The 26,299-nt window shown below is 37.1% G+C and overlaps 3 protein-coding genes across 3 annotated transcripts; all 3 read right to left on the minus strand.

Annotated features, from left to right (window-relative positions):
- Positions 1–4,280: 4,280 nt before the first annotated feature.
- LOC100024645 (olfactory receptor 9G4-like) lies at positions 4,281–9,659 on the minus strand. Its single transcript, XM_001375813.4, has 2 exons — positions 9,576–9,659; positions 4,281–5,237 (listed from the first exon to the last, which is right to left on the minus strand). The coding sequence occupies exons 1-2, from the start codon at positions 9,657–9,659 to the stop codon at positions 4,281–4,283; spliced, it is 1,041 nt and encodes a 346-aa protein (XP_001375850.4).
- Positions 9,660–14,630: 4,971 nt separating this feature from the next.
- LOC130455210 (olfactory receptor 9G4-like) lies at positions 14,631–16,332 on the minus strand. Its single transcript, XM_056803757.1, has 2 exons — positions 16,246–16,332; positions 14,631–15,587 (listed from the first exon to the last, which is right to left on the minus strand). Exons 1-2 carry the CDS (start codon positions 16,330–16,332, stop codon positions 14,631–14,633), a joined length of 1,044 nt encoding a protein of 347 aa, XP_056659735.1.
- Positions 16,333–23,926: 7,594 nt separating this feature from the next.
- On the minus strand, positions 23,927–24,871 carry LOC100617928 (olfactory receptor 9G4-like). The gene has a single exon (XM_003341531.2). The coding sequence runs from the start codon at positions 24,869–24,871 to the stop codon at positions 23,927–23,929; it is 945 nt and encodes a 314-aa protein (XP_003341579.1).
- Positions 24,872–26,299: the final 1,428 nt, after the last annotated feature.

Consider the following 26,299-nt stretch of genomic DNA (forward strand, 5'->3'; position numbering starts at 1 on the left):
AGCAGCAGACTAGATGGTATCTCTGATCTGTAATAGGCATATTTGGGGGATGAGATTGGATGGGATCAGATGAACTATTTTGGGCCAGTAACAAAAGTTTTGCACCATCGGTGAAAGGGAAGTCTTGCCGAGGCCAGAGTCTGATCTAGGGTCTAGCACACAGACCAATCAGTTACAGAATAGGGAAAAGTCACTGGAAGTTGAAATTTATCCCTTTATAGAGGTTTTGAGAGAAAAGGGAATGACTATCACTATTTTCTAGTTAATGATCCAAGAAACTACACCTTTTCAAGAAAGGTCTTTATAGAGTTGTGGGACTACTCTTATTACCCTCTTTTCTCTCACCAAAAAATCCCTAACTATAAAACTAGCAATTTTACACTAACTCAAACCTCTTTTGATTGTTATTAGAGGTATTAGTCTATGCAAGATTAAACAGGGACCCAAGGGAAAAGATCCCAAATCCAGATGGACTCAGATCTCCCACTCACTGACAGCTGCAGATGACTGGATACTGTTTCAGGTCAGCTTTGGGTTCAAAGATCTTCTTCCTAGGGAAACACAGGTATCAACAGCAAGGACAGGCACAGGAATTCCACCAGGTATTTGGAAGCAAATCCTTCCAGGTGTTTACAGTTATCAAATTCCTAGTGAGATTCCCAGCTCCTGAGTTCTCAGCTCAACCCTTCCTTTTCAGTATTCCAGAATATTTCCTCATGCACCTGTCCTCTGCAGAACATCAACTCTTACTATAACCCTCTGTTCCTTATAATGGATCCAGACCCTGGATATAGAGATACACAATATTTTTACTAATTTAAAGGAATGAATATTGTATATGAAAAAAAAATTTTCTCAATCCCCCCTTTTCTTCTTGGGGAAAGAGAGCCTCAGTATCCCCTATTTAGTAAGCTAAGAAAGAGTGTAAAATGATTGACAAGAGCATGTGATACAGAATCTCAGGAGAGCCTGGGTCAAGATTCCAAGCGGATCATGGTCCCAACTGAAAGCAGACTTTGGCTGTAGCTTTGGGATGTAGCTGTGATTTCCACCTATCTACAAGATATCTGGCCCTCTGTGACAAACCAGCTTGAGGAGAAAGAGACTTGAACAGGCAACTGGCAGCTAGATTAAAGACCAAAGAAGAACCATCAATTCTCTACTGGACCTAATTTGGATTTTTCCTGTTGGATCTTGGTTCATTTCAGGTCTCAGTTCATGAGATTCTGTTTGGAGGGAACTTAACTCATTTAACTTAGATAAGTTAGCTAATAGGTTAGTGTTAAGGGAAATTAGTTTTGGAGATAAGATTAAGAAATTTTTCTTCTCCTTTGTTACCCTCATTCCTAACCCATTTCCCTATCAATAAATTTGAACTATTTAGATGTTTACCTCTTGTGTCTTCCCCTTAAACATCCCTTAATAACACCTATGAATCAGAACCATAGAAAAGGGTCTCAGTGCCATAGATGACTATTAACTACAAGCTAGGTGAGTGCATAGAGGGCAGTGGGAATGATGAAAGAAATCTTCCCCAAGAAGGTAGTGAACAGATCTCTGAAGATACTGTTGTTTTTCTACTTCCTTCCCATCAAATCCAGCTAACAGCAAACTTCTATTTAATAGACCTTGTACGAATGGCTAATTCCACATCTAAACTCTAACACAGATTAATAAAGGCTGGTCCAAGGAGGTTATAGAAAATAATTCTACAATTCCAAGACCAAAACTTCCTATAATCTTTGACCCCTATACTTGAAGAATTGAGGGGAACCTTTGTGGCAAATGTACAACTAGTAGCACACACATCTGGAAGTAATCTTCACTATAATGTACCCAATAATTTGCCAATTTGCCTCAATCTGAAGACCAGTGAGGAAAGCCAGTCTACTTAGAGGGATTTCTTTTTGTAAGTACATTTCCTCACCTGATGTGAAGTCTAGTTTTGATGTTTCACCAGCTTTACCCATTGCTCATGTATCTGCATTGTCCAATTATGGACACATTCAAATTCTCTTTGAATAACTGACAAGACTTCAAATACGATAAGAGTACTTATATCTCCTTCAATCTCAAGTCTTTTTTTCTGAATTAACTATTCAAACTTCTTTCAAACAATCTATCCTCTTAGAATGATCTTTCTCTGATTCTCTCTTTTCCTCCCTCCATTCATTCCTTCCTTCCTTCCTTCCTTCCTTCCTTCCTTCCTTCCTTCCTTCCTTTGCTCCTTCCTTTGTTCCTTCCTTCCTTCTTCCTTTCTTCCTTCTTACCTTCCTTCCTTCGCTTCCTCCTTCCTTCCTTCCTTTCTTCTATGTAACAGATATTTATTTATATAGCTAAAAATTCTATGAAGATTTTTTAAAAATTTACTTTGTTTCATGCTGTTATTTGTAGACAAAACACAGTGACTTGTTTTCTCTAACAATAGCCCTTTAAAGAAGGGTGAAGAAATGTGTTTCCTTTAGTATTATTTAGGGCAGTTTCTGATGTCTTTCAGAGAAAAATAGACCAAGGATAAACTCAAATAAAAGAACTTAATCATGATTTAATTTTTATATAACTTTAACATTTGCTGGGTGTTAGGCAAATACTGAGGTAGCTAAATTATTCAGTGCATATAGTGGTGGTCTTGGAGTCAAGGAGACCTAAGTCCAAATCCAGCATGAGACATTAATAGCTATGTAACCCTGGGCAAGTCACTTAACTTCTGTTTATCTTAATCTCCTGGTGAAGAAAATGGCAAACCACTTCATAATCTTTATAGAGAAAACCCTATGGGCCGTATGGTTCAGACAGCCACAAAGAGTTGGATATTGATAAATGATTGAATGACAATAGTATAAATATATCATTTTATTCTCAAAATAATTGTTGGGCATAAGTGCTACTATTATTCATCATTTGAGAAAACTTAAACAGATAGAGTTGAGGGGACATGCCCAAGGCCATACAGTTAGTGAGTGAGTCTCATATCAATATTCATATCTATCCTGACTGCAGATTCCAAAATCTAACAGTCTATCAACTTAGCTTTTAGTGGTCTCTGAAAATGTACCCTTATAATGAAGATAAATCTATATTGGATTCATTCATTACAATAAAGATAAAAGTAAAGCCACTTTATTTGCCTCCAGAATTGTTTTGTCTCATCTTCCTGGAACTACTTTCATTTCAAAATGTAGCATCCTTTGATGTTCCCAGTAGTCTCTATCTCTCTCTCTCTATCTTTCTGTCTCTGTCTGTCTCCCTCTGCCTCTGTCTCCTTCTCTCTGTCTCTGTGTCTCTCTATCTCTTTATCTCTATCTCTGTCTCTGTTTCTCTGGCTCTCTGGCTCTCTCATCCTCTCTCACCCTCTGTCTTCTTTTGTCTGTCTGTCTGTCTGTCTCTTATTCTCAATTTTCTTCTCATGACACTTGGTACTCCTAATTATCTCCCTTTTGTGAGGGTATCTTTTTTGACTGACCATGGATACACATGTTGTATCACTTAAAAGCTATAAAAACACTTGCAAAAACCCTAGTTTTTGGACTAACTTCTAGTTTGCCATTAAGTGAGTTAAATATATGTGTCCGATCTAATATTTACTACTTTCATCAGAATACATTTTAATTTCACATAGTGGGAATAAGGACTGACTGTAAAAGGAATTTCTTATTCTAGAGAACTTCTTGTCAAGGATCTTCCTTATACCATTGCTGGTCAATACCTTTACTGCTATTTATAACTTTACACATCAGACCAGAATGCTCCTAGAATAAGACACATGCCTGGATCTCATGGACAGAAAGATCTATATTGATGTGAATAGCTGCCTACAACTGAAGAGAACACCATGATATTATAGCTAGTGTGGCAGTCAAGGTATTCCTATATTTTTAATTATACCTAAAAGAAACAAATATCAATGCAAGAAATCTCACAAATACCATGTTATACTGACATTTTATAAGTGCTGAATTATAACATTAACTTTTGTAACACATTAGGACCTCAGAATTTGTCTTAATACCTCAGATTTTACATAAAGAAAATGAAGTTTATAAAGTTATGTTACTTGCTCTGGATTACCAAGGGAGTGACGAGTAGAGCTCAGTTCTCTTTCCTTCTATTAGAAGATTCATCACCTAAAACTAAGCTATCTCTTTACCCTTTGGAACCATTTCTTAAATTAATAAAATAACTTTAATATTCAAATCACTTTCAACAAGAATATATTGTGAAAACACAAGACTTGTCTCCCATTTTTAGATATGATAAAAAATCTTGGATATGAACAAAAGTTAGCTTGTTGTTTGGATGCTCTGAATTGCTTTCTTGAAGGCCTCCTTCACATCCTTGTTCCTGAAGCTGTAGATCATTGGGTTGAGCAATGGATTCACCACTGTGTAGAACAGGGAAGCCAACTTGTCCTTCTCTAAGGAGTAGGTAGTGCTGGGTCTTGAGTATGTGAAGAGAATGGACCCATAGAAGAGTATGACAGAGATCATGTGAGAAGCACAGGTGGAGAAAGCCTTCCGCCTCCCTGAAGCTGAGCGGATGCGAAGGATGGCCAGGACGATATTGAAGTAGGAGATGAGGATGACTAGTATGTTAGACAGGACAGTGAAACCCACCACCCCCAGGAGTACCTTCTCATAGACTTTTGTGTCAGTACAAGACATCTTTACCAGGGGTGGTGCATCACAGAAAAAGTGGTTGATGATGTTTTTCCCACAAAATTTCAGGCGGAATGTGTTAGCAGTGTGGACCGTGCCATTCAAAAACCCACCTATATAGGACCCAGCAACCAGTCCAACACAGAGAGACTTGGACATGGTGGCAGAATAGAGAAGGGGGTTACAGATTGCTACATAACGGTCATAGGACATAGCAGCAAGGAGATAACACTCAGTATAGGCCACAAAAGCGGAAAAGAAAAATTGAGCACCACAGCCTGCTAAGGATATACGCTTGTCCTCTGATACGCAGGTCACCAGAATTTTGGGGATATACACAGATGTATACCAGAAATCTAGGAATGACAGATTTCCAATGAAAAAATACATGGGAGTATGTAAACAGGAATCACTCCTGATTAAGACAACAAGAGTCATGTTTCCAGCCAATGTTACCAAGTAAAGGGCCAAAAAAACAACAAAGAAGACCACTTGCATCTGGGAGTCAGCCAAGAAGCCAACTAAGATGAACTCATTCAAGGTGGTTCGATTCCCCACTTGCACAGACATGGTGGTTGTAGCCTGAATGAATCAAAGAAGCAGCAAAGAGAGAGATAGAGTTTATTAGTTGATAGGACTTAGATTTGGGGTGATCTCTGTTGGGTACATGCATGCACAGAGGATAGAGCTTCAGACTTACAGCCAAGAAGACTTGAATTCATATTCAACTTCAGCTGTTTATAATCTATGGGACCCTCTGTACAACACTTACCATCCCTATATACCAAATGTCCCTCATCTGTAAAAAAAGGGTATAAAATTAGCAGTCACCTTCCAGGATTGTTGAGTGGATCAAATGGAAAAATGTGTATGAATGTAAAATGCTTTGTGAAACAATGCAATATATAAATCCTAACTAGGCTTTCCACTTCATTTCACAGAGGAGAAAGTTGGTCATCCTAAAATGTTCTACATCCTAAAACCTTCTACACTGAAGAGTGTAGAAGAGAGAATTTAAGGTCTCAGTGGTCCCTTGGAATATGGAATGTGTGATTTGGAAAGTACAACTCAGATTGTCAGCTTGGAGATCATCAACTTAAGCTTTCTCATTTTCTAGATCATGGATTGTGACTGAGAATCTAGAGAGGCTCTTAAATATTACTCCATTTCTAATGCAATATAGATGGAAAATAGCCACAGGAAAAAAGCCCTGGTAGCTGAAGGCTTAGGAAGTGATTATTTAACCTACTTGAAAGGGATCCTTTTTGTTTCTTTTCTTAGTGCTGGAAGTTAAAATGGAAATTTGCACCTATGGGAGACAGAGAGTACAAAAACATTATGTTGATAGACAGAACATCATATAAGAGGAATATCAAATAAGCCAATATGGCTCCACCTTGTATCATGGGAGATCAATATATTACAGGACTGGAAAGATCACATGAAGCTAGCTTGTAAGGAGCTTTAATTTCCGTACAGCATATTTAATATTAGATCCTAGAAGTAATAGGTAATTATTGCCTTTTGTAGAGTAGAGTACTGACTATCAGATCTATCCTTTGGGACAATCACTTTGACTGGAACATACAAGATGGATTTGAGGGGGGGTGCAGACTGAGAGACCTGAGAAAGGACAATCAATCAGTTAGGGGGAAATTGTGGTAGCACATGTGAAAGGTACCAAGAGCTTGAAATACAGTGCTTTGTGGATAGAGAAAAGATGAGGTATATGAGAAATATTGTGATATTTAAAAAAATTTCTTCGACTCAGTACAATGTGTTTGTTCTAAGGCAGAAGAGTGATTAGGACTAGACAATGGGAGTTAAATGACTTGCCAAGGGTCACACAGTTAGGAAATCTGAAAGGCCAGATTTGAATTCAGTCTCTAACCTGGCTCTCAGTCCACTGAGTCATCTACCTGTCTGCAGTAGTAATACCTTTATTTGGTAGTAGATTGGATACATGGAATTAGTGAAGAGTTACGGATCATACCAACCAGTGCTGTGAAACTGACTAGAATAATGTTGGTGTCTGTGACAGTAAGAGCAAAGTTCAGGGAAGTTTTGGTGGAAATGATAATAAATCTGTTTGTACATTTTGAATTTGAGATTCTTATGGGAAATTCATTTGTAAATGCTAAATTGCTGACAGGAGATGATACTGAAGTTCAGGAAGAAGACTAAGACTGGAAAAAGTAGATTTTTGAGTAATCTGTTGCAAAAGGAAAATGTTTCTGCAAGCCCTTTGGAGGGCTCATACTTTTTATAACCCTAGTTGGAACAGGCTGCCTTGGAAAAATTGAGTTATGGAACCCATGGAAGAAATTTTTGGAGCCTTCCATGGTCTTTATCCTCAGGATATTCTTAATATGATTTTTTTCTTTAACAAATATAGTAACGATGATTATGTAATAGTATACTCTAGAACAATCAAGCTGAGTGAACCCTCCAGGACTAGACTCAAAATTTTGCTATGATAAATATGATTTAGCCCAATTATTTTATTTTATAGAAAAAGAAAAGAAAGGCAAGAATAAGAATAAGACTTCCCCAATGTCTTGAAGCTATCTAATGGAAGACCAAGTACTAGATCCTAGTTCTCCTGCCTCCCAGTCCAGCTTTTATTCAGGAATAGAATATGAGTATAAAGAGATAGTTATCTATGAAAGAGAGAAGTCATAGAATACTAAATTAGGTCACAATATAGCCACTGTTTTATGGAATTATTGCCTTGGAAAAATCTCTTCCTTTCTCTGGATATGTCATCTGTCAAATAATGTCATTGTACAAGATCATATCTAGACCTTATGTTCCTTTATTTGCATAAAAAGAAAAAGTTCACATGTTGGAAAGTATGAGGAGTAAGAATTTGAAGATTCACTAATGGCCATTTTGGTTAGAATACAAAGGGAACTGTTCAGCAAGTCCCTAATATTCATCACTCCTCAGATTGTGGAAAAGGCTAATATTTTTGCCTCATTGTTTACTTTTAGGGGAATAACATAACTTAATACTTAGTAACTTCAGTGGCCAAAAAAAGTGAAAATTCTACCACCGGAATAATTACTGGAATCAGGAAACTCTTTCAGGTTTACATAATGACCTCCAGGTTTCTATTTTATTTAATCTAGAATTCTGACAAAGTACAAGATAAAAAGTCAAGTAAATAGCATCCAAAAGAGCTTTGTGTAATGAGTAAAGGCATATTATTCTTTTTAATACTACTCTAAGGAAAAAAAATTGTGGGAAATTTTTTCTTAATCCCTTCCTCCCTGGACAGGTGCTAAATCTAAAGATGAAAAACATGTGTTAAGGTCTGGGAATTCACCCCCCACCAATGCTTTGTACTTCAGTTTGGTTACACACTGAAATATTGCTAAAGAACTTAATCAGAGTTATTTGGAAGTTGTGAAGTTCAAACTAAAAAATTCACTGAGAGTAAATTGTTATGAAAGAGGCACTGGTTGAATAAGGATGGGCCAGGGTTGCTAGGTAATAAGATCTAAGTCAAGGCCAGCAGCCTTGGGCTAAAATTGCTCAGAAGCTATTAACCCCTTCCTTGAACCCAGGAAGGAGAAAGAAGTGTTTATAACATTATGAACTGACATGGGGGCTTCAAAGAGTTAACAACCACTGTGTGATTGAACTTAAAGATGAGTATATCTTAATTGTAGAAACAGAGGTTTTAAGGTGCTCAAGCAAGCAAATATTGCCAGCCCCGTCTGACCAAGGTGGGGGAAGCGGGTGAGCCCCCAAATCTTAAGGTCCGGGAATTCACCCCCCAACAAGGAAGGATCTCAGGCAATGTAATCAGACACAGAACAGGCCCTTTATTGCAAAAACAAAACAAAACAAAACAAAAAAACTGATGCGCATCAGTGGGAACCTCTGCCACCAGAGTTCCAAGTTGCTTCTGACAGGCAGGGGTTTAAATACTTTTTCATGAATAACCTTTGTTGGAAAGTTGCTTTTTGCACCTGTGGCCTCTGTGCTGAAGTTTATCAGAGACCTTGGACAGGCCCAGCACAAGCCTGGAGCTTATCTGTCTGTGGGGCCTTGGCATTTTTCAATTATGATCTCCCTCATATATTGTGGAAATGACACTAGACCTAAAACAAAATGAGCCTAGATTAAAACTTACCTAGTTCAATTTTGACACTAGATTAATCATTTTATTTCTGTGTATCTTGATCATGCTATATGGAAAAAGGAATAGTATCATCTTTTGTTGTTTTATGATGTCATTTTTAATCATGTCATATTTTTTGTGATACCATTTGTGGTTTGCTTGGGAAATATACGGGACTGGTTTTTCATTTCCTTCTTGACCTGATTTTACAGATCAGAAAACTGTGACTATATAGTTAAGTGACTTGCCCAGTTTCACACAGCTAGTACATATATGAAAATAGTTTCAAATCAGGAAGAAGATCTAAAGAGGAGGAAACATAAAAATATTGTTAAGGATAAATTCTGTTGTGAAAAAAAGAACATTTTATTTGGATGGATTAACCCAGGTTCAAATGCTGTCTCTGCCAAAAACAATATGAGCTTGAATATATTATTTAATGTCTTTAGGAATCATTTCTATGCTGTAAAATAAGGTGAACCTAAATACCTTTTAAATTCACTTCTGTGAAAGATCATTTTAATATGATAGGGATATAGGTTCTTCTATTTACTACATGTGGTTTTTGAGAAGCTCCTTCCTAAAGTCTCTGATCTTTACTTTCTTCATCTGTATAGTAAAAGATAAGACAATTCCATCTCTAAGTTCTTCTCTGACATCTCTGCTTCTATGGTCTTAAGAGTAAAATCAGATCCTGCTCACTTGGTATCCACGTGTCAATTTCTAGGTCTAGCCACTTACCTTTAGTCTGGCAGGGGACAGCTTGGGCCACAGATAGTCTCCTTCCTTACTTGCTTTTCAGCTCTGACATATCTTCTCTTGGACCTGAACATATCTCCAGTAGGTGCCTTTGGGACCTCTCCTTCCAAACCCATACTTGAGTCTCCAAAGAATCAATTAGAGTTGTTCTCGAGTTTAGGGATGACACATTAATTGACACTTAATTGGGGACTGATGAAATATGACATATTTTATTTAAGGTACACTTTTTCATTGTGAATATCCTTGTTTATCTTCATGTTGGGAACAATGATTCCCAAAGGCATTCCTAGAGCTCCATTATTCGATTATATGGAAAGCTTTTCTAGATATAATATGTGGAGGATGGGTGGAGGAATTAAGTTAATTTAAAATTTTTACAACATGTGAATTATTTTTTTTGTTTGTCTTTATGCATATGTGTTTCTTTTGAGAAGAGTTGAAAAAAGAGGGAAGAAGTCAAGTTTCAAGGAGCTAAACTACTATGATTAAAATTATCTTGAGAGGCTGATTTTTTGGAAAGGATATAAGGCTATTGATAATATCAGGCTAATAGATTAGATTAGCATCATAACCAATAGTCATTTAGACCTCCATGACTCTCTGGCAATGAGGGACAAATTGACTTGGGTCAGCAGTTCATTATTTAGCCTATCCCTTAAATATTACAATATATATTTAAATGGTAATAGCCAATTAAGAGGTTTTCCATCATCTTCACCATCCCTTCCCGTCCTCAAAGCTGAATGGAACAAAAATTCATTTTGTTACTCAATTCCTTTATTATCCAATGTTTCTGTATTACTCAAATTCTGTAAATAGGAAGTAATTCCTTCAGATTTCCATGGAAAAGGAAAATGAAAAAAGCAGCAGACTAGATGGTATCTCTGATCTGTAATAGGCATATTTGGGGGATGAGATTGGATGGGATCAGATGAACTATTTTGGGCCAGTAACAAAGGTTTTGCACCATCGGTGAAAGAGAAGTCTTCTCCAGGCCAGAGCCTGGTCTATGGTGTAGCACACAGACCAATCAGTCAGAGAATAGAGAAAAGTCACTGGAAGTTGAAATTGATCCCTTTATAGAGGTTTTGAGAGAAAAGGGAATGACTATCACTATTTTCTAGATAATGATCCAAGAAACTACACCTTTTCAAGAAAGGTCTTTATAGAGTTGTGGGACTACTATTATTACCCTCTTTTCTCTCACCTAAAAATCCCTAACTATAAAACTAGCAATCCTACACTATCCCAAACCTCTTTTGATTGTTATTAGAGGTATTGGTCTATACAAGATTAAACAGGGACCCAAGGGAAAAGATCCCAACTCCAGATGGACTAAGATCTCCAACTCACTGACAGCTGCAAATGACTGGATTCTGTTTCAGGTCAGCTTAAGGTTCAAAGATCTTCTTCCTAGGGAAACACAGGTATCAACAGCAAGGATAGGCATAGGAATTCCACCAGGTATTTTGCAGCAAATCCTTCCAGGTGTTTACAGTTATCAAATTCCTAGAGAGATTCCCAGCTCCTGAGTTATCAGCTCAACCCTTCCTTTTCAATATTCCAGAATATTTCCTCATGCCCCTGTCCTCTGCAGATCATCAACTCTTACTATAGCGCTCTGTTCCTTATAACAAATCCAGATCAAAAATATAGATACACAATATTTTTACTAATACAAAGGAATGAATATTGTATATGAAAAAAAATTTTTCTCAATACCCCCTCTTCTTCTTGGGGAAATAGAGCCTCAGTATCCCCTATTTAGTAAGCTAAGAAAGAGTGCAAAATGATTGACAAGAGCATGTGACACAGAACCTCAGGAGAGCCTGGGTCAAGATTCCAAGGGGATCATTGTCCCAACTGAAAGCAGACTTCTTGCTGTAGCTTTTGGATGTAGCTGTGATTTCCACCTATCTACAATATATCTGGCCCTCTGTGACACACCAGCTTGAGGAGAAATAGACTTGAACACAGCTGCTGGCAGCTAGATTAAAGACCAAAGGAGAACCATCAATTCTCTACTGGACCTAATTTGGACTTTTCCTGTTGGATCTTGGTTCATTTCTGGTCTCAGTTTGTGAGATTCTGTTTGGAGGGAACTTAACTTATTTAACTTAGATGAGTTAGCTAATAGGTTAGTATTAAGGGAAATTAGTTTTGGAGATAAGATAAAGAAATTTTTCTTCTCCTTTGTTACCCTCATTCCTAACCCATTTCCCTATCAATAAATTTGAACTATTTAGATGTTTACCTCTTGTGTCTTCCCCTTAATCATACCTTAATAACACCTGTGAATCAGAATCATAGAAAAGGGTCTCAGTGCCATAGATGACTATTAACTACAAGCTAGGTGAGTGCATAGAGGGCAGTGGGAATGATGTAAAGAATCTTCCCCAAGGAGGTAGTGAACAGATCTCTGAAGATACTGTTGTTTTTCTACTTCCTTCCCATCAAATCCAGCTAACAGCAAACTTCTATTTAATAGACCTTGTACAAAGGTCTAATTCCACATATAAACTCTAACACAGATTAATAAAGGCTGGTCCAGGGGAGTTATAGAAAATAATTCTATAATTCCAAGAACAAAACTTCCTAGAATCCTTGACCCCCACAATTGAAGAGTTGAGAGGATCTTTTCTGGAAAATGTACAACTAGTAGCACACACATATGGAAGTAATCTTCACTATAATGTACCCAATCATTTGTCAATTTGCCCTAATCTGAAGAACAATGAGGAAACCCAGTCTACTTAGAGGGATTTCTTTTTGTAAGTACATTTCCTCACCTGATGTGAAGTCTAAATTTGATGTTTCACCAGTTTTACCCATTGCTTATGTATCTGCATTGTCCAATTATGGACACATTCAAATTCTCTTTGAATATCTGACAATACTTCAAATACTTTAAGAGTACTTATATTTCCTTCAATCCCAAGTCTTTTTTTCTGAATTAACTATCCCAACTTCTTTCAACCAATCTAACCTCTTAGAATGATCTTTCTCTGATTCTCTCTTTATCTCCCCCCTTCATTCCTTCATTCCTTCCTTCCTTTGTTCCTTCCCTCCTTCTTTCCTCCTTCTTGCCTTCCTTCCTTCCCTTCCTCCTTCCTTCCTTCCTTTCTTCTATGTAACAGATATTTATTTATATAGATAAAAATTCTATGAAGATTTTTTAAAAGTTACTTTTTTCATGCTGTTGTTTGTAGACAAAACACAGTGACTTGTTTTCTCTAACGTTAGCCCTTTAAAGAAGGGTGAAGAAATGTGTTTCCTTTAGAATTATTTAGGGCAGTTTCTGATGTCTTTCAGAGAAAAATAGACCAAGGATAAACTCAAATAAGAGAACTTAATCATGATTTAATTTTTATATATCTTTAACATTTGCTGGGTGTTAGGCAAATACTCAGGTAGCTAAATTATTCAGTGAATATAGTGCTGGTCTTGGAGTCAAGGAGACCTAAGTCCAAATTCAGCATGAGACATTAATAACTATGTAACCCTGGGCAACTCACTTAACTTCTGTTTATCTTAATCCACTTGTGAAGAAAATGGCAAACCACTTCATAATCTTTATAGAGAAAACCCTATGGGCAGTATAGTTCAGACAGCCACAAAGAGTTGGATATTGATAAATGACTGAATGACAATAGTATAAATATATCATTTTATTCTCAAAATAATTGTTGGACATAAGTGCTACTATTATTCATCATTTGAGAAAACTTAAATAGATAGAGTTGAGGGGACATGCCCAAGGCCATACAGTTAGTGAGTGAGTCTCATATCAATATTCATATCTATCCTGACTGCAGATTCCAAAATCCAACAGTCTATCAGCTTAGCTTTTAGTGGTCTCTGAAAATGTACCCTTATAATGAAGATAAATCTATATTGGATTCATTCATTACAATAAAGATAAAAGTAAAGCCACTTTATTTGCCTCCAGAATTGTTTTGTCTCATCTTCCTGGAACTACTTCCATTTAAAAATGTAGCATCCTTTGATATTCCCAGTAGTATCTATATCTGTCTCTGTCTATTTTTCTGTCTCTGTCTGTCTCCCTCTGCCTTTGTCTCTTTCTCTCTGTCTCTGGGTCTCTCTATCTCTCTGTCTCTATCTCTGTCTCTGGCTCTCTGGCTCTCTCATCCTCTCTCACCCTCTGTCTTCTTTTGTCTGTCTGTCTGTCTCTCTCTTATTCACATTTATCTTCTCATGACACTTGATACTCCTAATTATCTCCCTTTTGTGAGGGTATCTTTTTTGACTGACCATGGATACACATGTTGTATCACTTAAAAGCTATAAAAACACTTGCAAAAACCCTAGTTTTTGGACTAACTTCTAGTTTGCCATTAAGTGAGTTAAATATATGTGTCCGATCTAATATTTACTACTTTCATCAGAATACATTTTAATTTCACATAGTGGGAATAAGGACTGTAAAAGGAATTTCTTATTCTAGAGAACTTGTCAAGGATCTTCCTTATACCATTGCTGGTCAATACCTTTACTGCTATTTATAACTTTACACATCAGACCAGAATGCTCCAAGAATAAGACACATGGCAGGATCTCATGGACAGAAAGATCTATATTGATGTGAATAGCTGCCTACAACTGAAGAGAACACCATGATATTATAGCTAGTGTGGAGGTCAGGGTATTCCTATATTTTTAATTATACCTAAAAGAAACAAATATCAATGCAAGAAATCTCACAAATACCATGTTATACTGACATTTTATTAGTGCTGAATTATAACATTAACTTTTGTAACACATTAGGACCTTAGAATTTGTCTTAATACCTCTGATTCTACATAAAGAAAATGAGGTTTATAAAGTTATGTTACTTGCTCTGGATTACCAAGGGAGTGACGAGAAGAGCTCAGTTCTCTTTCCTTCTATTAGAAGATACATCACCTAAAACTAAGCTATCTCTTTACCCTTTGGAACCATTTCTTAAATTAATAAAATAACTTTAATATTCAAATCACTTTCAACAAGAATATATTGTGAAAACACAAGATTTGTCTCCCATTTTTAGAGATATGATAAAAAATCTTGGATATGAACAAAAGTTATCTTGGTGTTCGGATGCTCTGAATTACTTTCTTGAAGGCCTCCTTCACATCCTTGTTCCTGAAGCTGTAGATCATTGGGTTGAGCAATGGATTCACCACTGTGTAGAATAGGGAAGCCAACTTGTCCTTCTCTAAGGAGTAAGCAGAGCTGGGTCTTGAGTATGTGAAGAGAAGGGACCCATAGAAAAGTATGACAGAGATCATGTGAGAAGCACAGGTGGAGAAAGCCTTCCACCTTCCTGAAGCTGAGCGGATGCGAAGGATGGCCAGGACGATATTGAAGTAGGAGATGAGGATGACTAGTATATTAGACAGGACAGTGAAACCCACCACCCCAAGGAGTATCTTCTCATAGACTTTTGTGTCAGTACAAGACATCTTTACCAGTGGTGGTGCATCACAGAAAAAGTGGTTGATGATGTTTTTCCCACAAAATTTCAGGCGGAATGTGTTAGCAGTGTGGACTGTGCCATTCAAAAACCCACCTATGTAGGACCCAGCAACCAGTCCAACACAGAGAGACTTAGACATGGTAGCAGAATAGAGAAGGGGGTTACAGATTGCTACATAACGGTCATAGGACATAGCAGCAAGGAGATAACACTCAGTATAGGCCACAAAAGCGGAAAAGAAAAATTGAGCACCACAGCCTGCTAAGGATATACGCTTGTCTTCTGATATGCAGGTCACCAGAATTTTGGGGATATACACAGATGTATACCAGAAATCTAGGAATGACAGATTCCCAATGAAAAAATACATGGGAGTATGTAAACGGGAATCACTCCTGATTAAGACAACAAGAGTCATGTTCCCAGCCAATGTTACCAAGTAAAGGGCCAAAAAAACTACAAAGAAGACCACTTGCATCTGGGAGTCAGCCAAGAAGCCAACTAAGATGAACTCATTGAAGGTGGTTCGATTCCCCACTTCCCCTGACATGGTGGTTGTAGCCTGAATGAATCAAAGAGGCAGCAAAGAAAGAGATAGAGTTTATTAGTTTTTAGGACTTAGATTTAGGGTGATCTCTGTTGGGTACATGCATGCACAGAGGATAGAGCTTCAGACTTACAGCCAAGAAGACTTGAATTCATATTCAACTTCAGCTGTTTATAATCTATGGGACCCTCTGTACTACACTTACCACCCCTATATCCCAAATGTCCCTCATCTGTAAAAAAAGGGTATAATAATAGCAGTCACCTTCCAGGATTGTTGTGTGGATCAAATGGAAAAAAGTGTATGTATATAAAATGCTTTGTGAAACAATGCAATATATAAATCCTAACTTGGCTTTCCACTTCATTTCACAGAGGAGAAAGTTGGGCATCCTAAAATGTTCTACATCCTAAAATCTTTTACACTGAAGAGTGTAGAAGAGGTCTCAGTGGTCCCTTGGAATATGGAATGTGTGATTTGGAAAGTACAACTCAGATTGTCAGCTTGGAGATCATCAACTTAAGCTTTCTCATTTTCTAGATCATGGATTGTGACTGAGAATCTAGAGAGGCTCTTAAATATTACTCCATTTCTAATGCAATATAGATGGAAAATAGCCACAGAAAAAAAGCCCTGGTAGCTGAAGGGCTTAGGAAGTGATTATTTAACCTACTTGAAAGGGATCCTTTTTGTTTCTCTTCTTAGTGCTGGAAGTTAAATGGAAATTTGTGGCCATGGGAGACAGAGAGTGCAAAAACATAATGTTGATAGATGGAACATCGTATAAGAGGAATAACAAATAAACCAATATAGCTCCATCTTAGATCATGGGAGATCAATATATTATAGTACTGGAAAAATAAGATGAAGCTAACTTGTGAAGAGTTTTAATTTCCATACAGCATATTTAATATTAGATCCTAGAAGTAATAGGGAATTATTGCCTTTTGAAGAGTAGAATACTGACTTTATCATATCTATCCTTTGGGACAATCACTTTGACTGGAACGTACAAGATGGATTTGAGGGGGCTGCAGACTGAGAGACCCTAGGAAGGACAATCAATCAGTTAGGGGGATATTTTGGCAGCCCATGTGAAAGGTGCCAAGAGCTTGAAGTACAGTGCTTTGTGGATAGAGAAAAGATGCTGTATATGAGAAATATTGTGATATTTAAAAAAAAAATTTCTTTGACTCAGTACAATGTGTTTATTCAAAGGCAGAAGAGTGATTAGGGCTAGACAATGGGAGTTAAATGACTTGCCAAGGGTCACACAGTTAGGAAATCTCAAAGGCCAGATTTGAACTCAGTCTCTAACCTGGCTCTCAGTCCACTGAGTCATCTACCTGCCTGCAGTAGTAATACCTTTATTTGGTAGTAGATTGGTTACATGGAATGAGTATTAGTGAAGAGTTACGGATCATACCAACCAATGTTGTGAAACTGACTAGAATAATGGAGGTGTCTGTGATAGTAATAGCAAAGTTCAGGGAAGTTTTGGTGGAAATGATAATAAATCTGTTTGTACATTTTGAATTTGAGATGTATGTGGGAAATTCAGTTGGAAATGCCAAATGGCTGACAGGAGATGATATTGGAGTTCAGGAGGAAGACTAGGACAAGAAAAATGTAGATTTTTGAGTAATCTGTTGCAAAAGCAAAATGTTTCTGCAATCCCTTTGGAGGAGGGTACTCATTCATATTTTTTATAACCTTAGTTGGAAGCAGGCTGCCTTGGAACAAATGATTTATAGAACCCATGGAAGAAATTTTTGGAGCCTTCCATGGTCTTTATCCTCAAGATATTTTTAAGAAGATTTTTTTTCTTTAACAAATATAGTAGTGATGATTATGTAATACTATATTCCTAGAACATTCAAGTTGAGAGAACCCTCAGGGACTAAATACAAAAATATGCTATTATAAATATGATTTAGCCCAACTCTTTTATTTTTTAGAACTAGAAAAGAAAGGCGAGAATAAGCATATGACTTTCTCAAGATCATTGAAGCTATCTAATGGAAGACCAAGGACTAGATCCTAGTTCTCCTGCCTCCCAATTCAGCTTGTATTCAGGAATAGAATATGAGTATAAAGAGGTAGTTATCTATTAAAGAGAGAAGTCATAGAATGCTAAATTAAGTCAAACTATAGCCACTGTTTTATGGAATTATTGCCTTGGAAAAATCTCTTCCTTTCTCTGGTTATGTCATCTGTCAAATAATGTCATTGTACAAGATCATATCTAGACCTTATGTTCATATATTTGCATAATAAAGAAAAAGTTCACATGTTGGAAAGTATGAGGAGTAAGGATTTGAACATTCACTAAAGGTCAGTTTGGTTAGAATACAAAGGGAATGTCTGAGCATGTCCCTAATATTCATCACTCCTCAGATTGTGGATAAGGCTAATATTTTTGCCTTACTGTTTACTTTTAGGGGAATAACATTACTTAATACTTAGCAACTTCAGTGGCAAAAAAAGTGAAAATTCGACCCCAGAAATAAGTACTGGAATCAGGAAACTCTTTCAGGTTTACATAAGGACCTCCAGGTTTCTATTTTATTTAATAATCTAGAATTCTGACAAAGTAAAAGATAAAATGTCAAAATAGCATCCAAAAGAGCTTTGTGTAATGAGTAAAGGCGTATTATTCTTTTTAATAATACTCTAAGGGAAAAAAAAATTGGTGGGAAATTTCTTCTTGATCCCTTCCAGCCTGGAAGGTCCTAAATCTAAAGATGTAAAACATGTTGTGGAAATGACACTAGACCTAAAACAAAATGAGCCTAGATTAAAACTTACCTAGTTCAATTTTGACACTGAATTAATCATTTTATTTCTGTGAATATTGATTGTGCTATATGGAAAATGGGAATAGTATCATCTTTTGTTGTTTTATGATGTCATTTTTAGTCATGTCATATTTTTTGTGACACCATTTGTGGTTTGCTTGGGAAATATACGGGACTGGTTTTTCATTTCCTTCTTGACCTGATTTTACAGATCAGAAAACTGTGACTATATAGTTAAGTGACTTGCCCAGTTTCACACAGCTAGTACATATATGAAAATAGTTTCAAATCAGGAAGAAGATCTAAAGAGGAGGAAACATAAAAATATTGTTAAGGATAAAGTCTGTTGTGAAAAAAAGAGCACTTTATTTGGATGGATGGACCCAGGTTCAAATGCTGTCTCTGCCACAACCAGTATGAGCTTGAATATATTATTTACTGTCTTTAGGAATCATTTCGTAACTGTAAAATAAGGAGCTGAAGCTAAATACCTTTTAAATTCACTTCTGTGAAAGATCATTTTAATATGATAGGAATCCAGGTTCTTCTATTTACTACATGTGGTTTTTGAGAAGCTCCTTCCTAAAGTCTCTGATCTTTACTTTCTTCATCTGTATAGTAAAAGATAAGACAATTCCATCTCTAAGTTCTTCTCTGACATCTCTGCTTCTATGGTCTTAAGAGTAAAATCAGATCCTGCTAACTTGGTATCCACGTGTCAATTTCTAGGTCTAGCCACTTACCTTAAGTCTGGCAGGGGACAGCTTGGGCCACAGATAGTCTCCTTCCTTACTTGCTCTTCAGCTCTGACATATCTTTTCTTGGACCTGAACATATCTCCAGTAGCTTCCTATGGGACCTCTCCTTTCCAGGCTCTAAGAAACCCATACTTGAGTCTCCAAAGAATCAATTAGAGTTGTTCCGGAGTTTAGGGATAACACATTAATTGGGGACTGATGAAATATGACATATTTTATTTAAGGTACACTTTTCCATTGTGAGTATCCTTGTTTATCTTCATGTTGGGAACAGTGATTCCCAAAGGCATTCCTAGAGCTCCATTATTTGATTATATGTAAAGCTTTTCTTGATATAATATGTGGTGGATGCTGAATGGAACAAAAATTCATTTTGTTACTCATTCCTTTATTACCCAATGTTTCTTTATTACTCAAATTCTGTAAATAGGAAGTAATTCCTTCAGATTCCCATGGAAAAGGAAAATGAAAAAAGCAGCAGACTAGATGGTATCTCTGATTTGTAATAGGTATATTTGGGGGATGAAATTGGATGGGATTAGATGAACTATTGTGGGCCAGTAACAAAGGTTTTGCACCATAGGTGAAAGGGAAGTCTTGCCCAAGCTAGCACCTGGTCTAGGGTCTAGCACACAGACCAATCAGTCACCGAATAGAGAAAAATCACTGGAATAGTTGTAATTTATTCCTTTTTAGAGGTTTTGAGAGAAAATGGAATGACTATCACTATTTTCTAGATAATGATCCAAGAAACTATACCTTTTCAAAAAGGGTCTTCATAGAGTTGTTGGACTACTCTTATTACCCTCTCTTCTCTCACCTAAAAATCCCTAACTATAAAACTAGCGATCCTACACTAACCCAAACCTCTTTTGATTGTTATTAGAGGTATTGGTATATACAAGATTAAACAGGGACCCAAGGGAAAAGATCCCAAATCCAGATGGACTCAGATCTCCCACTCATTGACAGCTGCAGATGACTGGATACTGTTTCAGGTCAGCTTTGGGTTCAAAGATCTTCTTCCAAGGGAAACACAGGTATCAACAGCAAGGACAGGCACAGGAATTCCACCCGGTATTTGGCAGCAAATCCTTCCAGGTGTTTACAGTTATCAAATTCCTAGAGAGATTCCCAGCTCCTGAGTTCTCAGCTCAACCCTTCCTTTTCAGTATTCCAGAATATTTCCTCATGCACCTGTCCTCTGCAGAACATCTACTCTTACTATAACCCTCTGTTCCTTATAATGGATCCAGACCCTGGATATAGAGATACACAATATTTTTACTAATTCAAAGGAATGAATATTGTATATGAAAAATAAATTCTCTCAATCCCCCCTCTTCTTCTTGGGGAAATAGAGCCTCAGTATCCCCTATGTAATAAGCAAAGAAAGAGTGCAAAATGATTGACAAGAGCATGTGACACAGAATCACATGAGAGCCTGGGTCAGGATTCCAAGGGGATCATGGTCCCAACTGAAACCAGACTTCTTGCTGTAGCTTTTGGAGGTAGCTGTGATTTCCACCTATCTACAAGATATCTGGCCCTCTGTGACATACCAGCTTGAGGAGAAAGAGATTTGAAGACGGCTGCTGGCAGCTAGATTAAAGACCAAAGAAGAACCATCAGTTCTCTACTGGACCTAATTTGGACTTTGCCTCGGAGATCATGGTTCATTTCTGGTCTCAGTTTGTGAGATTCTGTTTGGAGGGAACTTAACTTATTTAACTTAGATAAGTTAGCTAATAGGTTAGTATTAAGGGAAATTAGTTTTGGAGATAAGATTAAGAAATTTTTCTTCTCCTTTGTTACCCTCATTCCTAACCCATTTCCCTATCAATAAATTTGAACTATTTAGATGTTTACCTCTTGTGTCTTCCCCTTAAACATCCCTTAATTACACCTATGAATCAGAACCATAGAAAAGGGTCTCAGTGCCATAGATGACTATTAACTACAAGCTAGGTGAGTGAGTGCATAGAGGGCAGTGGGAATGATGAAAAGAATCTTCCCCAAGAAGGTAGTGAACAGATCTCTCAAGATACTGTTATTTTTCTACTTCCTTCCCCTCAAATCCAGCTAACAGCAAACATCTATTTAATAGATCTTGTACAGATGTCTAATTCCACATATAAACTCTAATGAAGTTTAATAAAGGCTGGTCCAGGGAGGTTATAGAAAATAATTCTATAATTCCAAGACCAAAACTTCCTAGAATCCTTGACCCACACACTTGAAGAGTTGAGAGGAACCTTTGTGGCAAACGTTCAAGTAGTACAACACACATTTGGAAGTAATCTTTCTATAATGTATCCAATAGTTTGTCAATTTGCCTCAATCTGAAGACATCTAATGATGAGGAATCCAGTGTCTCTGGAGGCAACCCAGTCTACTTAGAGGGATTTCTTTTTTCTGAGTACATTTCCTCACCTGGTGTGAAGTCTAATTTTGATGTTTCACCTGTTTTACCCATTGCTTATGTATCTGCATTGTCCAGTTATGGACACATTCAAATTCTCTTTGAATATCTGTTAAGACTTCACATACATTAAGAGTATTTATATCTCCTTCAATCCCAAGTCTTTTTTTCTGAATTAACTATCCCAACTTCTTTCAACCAATCTATCCTCTTAGAATGATCTTTCTCTGATTCCCTCTTTTCCTCCCTCCCTTCATTCCTTCCTTCTTCCTTCCTTCCTTCTTTCCTTCCTTCCTTCTCTTCCTCCTTCCTTCCTTCCTTTCTTCTATGTAACAAATATTCATTTATATGGATAAAAATTCTATGAAGATTTTTTAAAAATTTACTTTTTTCATGCTGATATTTGTAGACAAAACACAGTGACTTGTTTTCTCTAACAATAGCCCTTTAAAGAAGGGTGAAGAAATTTTTTCCTTTAGAATTATTTAGGGCAATTTCTGATGTCTTTCAGAGAAAAATTGACCAAGGGTAAACTCAAATAAAAGAACTTAATCATAATATAATTTTTATATAACTTAAACATTTGCTGGGTGTTAGGCAAATATGGAAGTAGCTAAATTATTCAGTGCATATAGTGCTGGTCTTGGAGTCAAGGAGACCTAAGTCCAAATTCAGCATGAGACATTAATAGCTATGTAACCCTGGGCAAGTCACTTAACTTCTGTTTATCTTAATCTCCTGGTGAAGAAAATGGCAAACCACTTCATAATCTTTATAGAGAAAACCCTATGGGCAGTATAGTTCAGACAGCCACAAAGAGTTGGACATAGATAAATGATTGAATGACAATAGTATAAATATATCATTTATTTCTCAAAATAATTGTGGGGCATAAGTTCCTCTATTATTCACCATTTGAGAAAACTTAAATAGATAGAGTTGAGGTGACTTGCCCAAGTTCATACAGTTAGTGAATGAGGCTCATATCAATATTCATATCTATCCTGACTGCAGATTCCAAAATCCAACAGTCTATCAACTTTGCTTTTAGTGGTACCTGAAAATTTATCCTTATAATGAGGATAAATCTATATTGGATTCATTCATTACAATAAAGATAAAAGTAAGGCCACTTTATTTGCCTCCAGAATTGTTTTGTCTCATCTTCCTGAAACTACTTCCATTTCAAAATGTAGCATCCTTTGATGTTCCCAGTAGTCTCTCTCTCTCTCTCTCTCTCTCTCTCTCTCTCTCTCTCTCTCTCTCTCTCTCTCTCTCTCTCTCTCTCTCTCTCTCTCTATCTTTCTGTCTCTGTCTGTCTCTGCCTCTGTTTCTGACTCTCTGTCTCTGTCTCTCTGCCTCTATCTCTGTCTCTGTCTCTGTCTCTGTCTCTGTCTCTGTCTCTGTCTCTGTCTCTGTCTCTGTCTCTGTCTCTGTCTCTCTCTCTCTCTCTCTCTCTCTCTCAGTATCTCTCTCTTTCTTTCTCCTCTTCTCATTTTTTTTCTCATGACACTTTGTGCTCCCAATCATCTCTCATTTGTGTATCTTTTCTGACTGACCATGGATACATATGATTTATTACTTAAAAGCTATAAAAACTAAGGTCTTTGTGAAAAGTAGTTTTTGGCCTAACTTCTGGTTTGCCATTAATTGAATTAAATATATGTGTCTGATCTAATATTTACTCCTTCGATCATTGTACATTTTAATTTCATGTAATAGTTAAAAGAACTGGAAAGGTAATTTCTTATTCTAGAGAAGTTCTTGTCAAGAATCTCCTTATGCCATTGCAGGTCAATTCTTTTACTGCTTTTTATAATCTTTTCATCTGACAAGAATACCCCCCAGGTTAAGATACTTGGCAGGGTTTCAAGGACAGGTAGATCTATATTAATGTGGATGGTTTATTACAAGCTATGATAATACTTTGATGCCATAGCTCGTAAGAAGATCAGGGTACTCATAGATTCCTTAATGTACATTAAAGAAGTATTAGAAGAGTCTCACAAACACCATGTTATACTGACATTTTGTTAGTGCTGAATTATAATATCAACATTTGCAAAGCTTTAGGACCAAAGGATTTATTTCAATACAGCACTCTATAGATAGGGAAACTGTGGATTATAAAGTCTTGTGACTGGCTCTAGATTGCCAAGGGAGCCAATGGTAGAATGAAGAGCAGAACTCAGTTCTCTTGTCTTCTGTTAAGTGCTTCTTCTCTTAACACCAGGCTGCCTCTTTACCATTTCTTAAATCAATATAATCAACTCCTATATTTGAATTAATTTCAACAAGAATACACTGTGAAAACACAAGATTTCTTTGTCTCCTATTTTTAGAGATATGATAAAAAATATTGGATATGAACAAAACTTATCTCGGTGTTTGGATGTTCTGAATTGCTTTCTTGAAGGCCTCCTTCACATCCTTGTTCCTGAAGCTATAGATCATAGGGTTGAGTAAGGGATTCACCACTGTATAAAACAGAGCAGCCAATTTGTCCTTTTCCAGGGAGTAGGTAGAGCTGGGTCTTGAGTACATGAAGAGAAGGGACCCATAGAAGAGCATGACAGAGATCATGTGAGAGGCACAGGTAGAGAAAGCCTTCCACCTCCCTGTAGCTGAGCGGATGCGAAGGATGGCTAGGAGTATATTGAAGTAGGAGATCAGGATGGCTAGTATACTAGACAGGACCGTGAAACCCACCACCCCCAAGAGCACCTTCTCATAGACTTTTGTGTCAGTGCAGGACATCTTTACCAGGGGTGGTGCATCACAGAAAAAGTGGTCGATGATATTTTTCCCACAGAATTTCAGGCGAAATGTGTTAGCAGTGTGGGCTATGGCATTCATGAACCCACCTATATAGGACCCAGCAACCAGTCCAACACATAGAGGCTTAGACATGGCAGCTGAATAGAGAAGGGGGTTACAGATTGCTACATAACGGTCATAGGACATAGCAGCAAGGAGATAACACTCAGTGTAGGCCACAACACAGGAAAAGAAAAGTTGAGCACCACAGCCTGCTAAGGATATACGCTTGTCCTCTGATATACAGGTAGCCAGAATTTTGGGGGTATAAACTGATGTATACCAGAAATCTAAGAATGACAAATTCCCTATGAAAAAATACATGGGAGTATGCAGACGGGAATCAATTCTAATTAAGATAACGAGAGTCATGTTTCCAGCCAACGTTACCAAATAAAGGGCCAAAAAAATTATGAAGAAGACCAGTTGCATCTGAGGGTTCGCTGAAACACCAATTAAGATGAACTCATTCAAGGTGGTTCGATTCCCCACTTCCACAGACATAATGGTTATAACCTAATTTAATCAAAGAAGCAGCAAAGAGAGACACAGAGTTTATTAGTTGATAGAATTTAGATTTGGGGTACATGCATGCACAGAGAATAGAGCTTTAGACTTGCATCCAGGAAGAGCTGAATTCACAATAAGCTTCCTCTGTTTATCATCTGTGAGATCCTCAGTACAAGACTTACAACCCCTATTTCCCAAATTTTCTTCATCTGTAAAAAAGGGTATAATAATAACTCTCACTCCAGACGATTGTTGGGTGGGTCAAATGGAAAAAAAAATGTATGTAAAATGATTTTTAAAACTGAATGCAATAAATAAATCCTAGCTAGGCTTTCCCCTTCATTTCACAGAAGCGGAAGCTGGAACATACTAATACGTAAGACACTGAAGAGTATAAAAGAGAGAATTTGAGGTCTCGGTGGCACCTTGGAATATGGAATGTCTGATTAGGAAAGTACAACTTAGATTGTCAGCTTGGAGATCATCAACTTGGCTTTTCTCATTTTCTAGATCATGGGATTGTGACTGAAAATCTGGAAAGGCTCTTAAATATTTCTCTGTTTCTAATGTTATCATTTCAGAGATGAAGCAGCTAAGGCTCAGGAAGTTGAAACGACTTGTTTATTGTCATATGAGTATATCAGTAAGCACTGGGTGTGGGGGGAAGGTAAGATATTATGTCAAATTCAGTGAATCTGGTGCCAGTATCTTTTCCACTCTAGCATACAGAATACACTGTTCTATCTGTCTTCTACTCTTGGGTTTTTGAACTCTCTTGTCCCTATGTCTGCAACTTTCCTTCTTAACTTCCAGCTCTAAAAAATAGTTTTGAGTGCATACTGAAGAAAAATTACTGAGCTTGTGTTCATTGATCAGTTTGTTAATCAAGAACTTAATTGGTCAAATAATCATTAAACATTTGTCATTTGCTTACTATATGCCAGGCACCGTCCTAGATGCTGGGGATATAAAGAAAAATAGAAATAAATGAGCAAAACTAGTTCTTGTCTGAAGAGGGTGACAACAAATACAAAAATTCATCTATAGAGGAATAATACAGAACAGATAGAAAAAAGCTTCAGAAGAGAAGGCCCTGGAAGCTGAAGAGACTATGAAAGCATACGGGAGGGGGTATTTGAGCTATATTTTAAAGGAAGCTTTTTTTTTAAAGAGCTGGGAGTTAAGATGGAAATTTGTAACCATGGGGGACAGAGAGTACAAAAACATAAAGACAGAAGACAAAACAACATATAAGATGAATTCCAACTAGACCGTGTAGTATTCATATGGAAAGATGGGGGATTAAAAAAAAAAGGACATAGGGAAGGTTTGTAACAAGGAATGGAGGAGTTGAGGGGTGAGAGGGAATATGGTTACTGGTGAGGCAAAGGAGAGTGATTCCCCCTGCCGAGAGGCTATATT

The sequence above is a fragment of the Monodelphis domestica genome, chromosome 6 (assembly GCF_027887165.1).
Source record: "Monodelphis domestica isolate mMonDom1 chromosome 6, mMonDom1.pri, whole genome shotgun sequence".
NCBI lineage: Eukaryota > Metazoa > Chordata > Mammalia > Didelphimorphia > Didelphidae > Monodelphis > Monodelphis domestica.

Coding starts and splice junctions, on each gene's coding strand:
- LOC130455210 (XM_056803757.1), bottom strand. CDS start 16,332: ATGTTTTTGCACTCTCTGTCTCCCATGGCCACAAATTTCCATTTAACT. Junction 15,588..16,245: donor ACAAAAAGGATCCCTTTCAA/GTAGGTTAAATA, acceptor TGATTCATTCAG/GCTACAACCACCATGTCAGG.
- LOC100617928 (XM_003341531.2), bottom strand. CDS start 24,871: ATGTCTGTGGAAGTGGGGAATCGAACCACCTTGAATGAGTTCATCTTA.
- LOC100024645 (XM_001375813.4), bottom strand. CDS start 9,659: ATGGGTTTGGAAGGAGAGGTCCCAAAGGCACCTACTGGAGATATGTTC. Junction 5,238..9,575: donor ATGTCAGAGCTGAAAAGCAA/GTAAGGAAGGAG, acceptor TGATTCATTCAG/GCTACAACCACCATGTCTGT.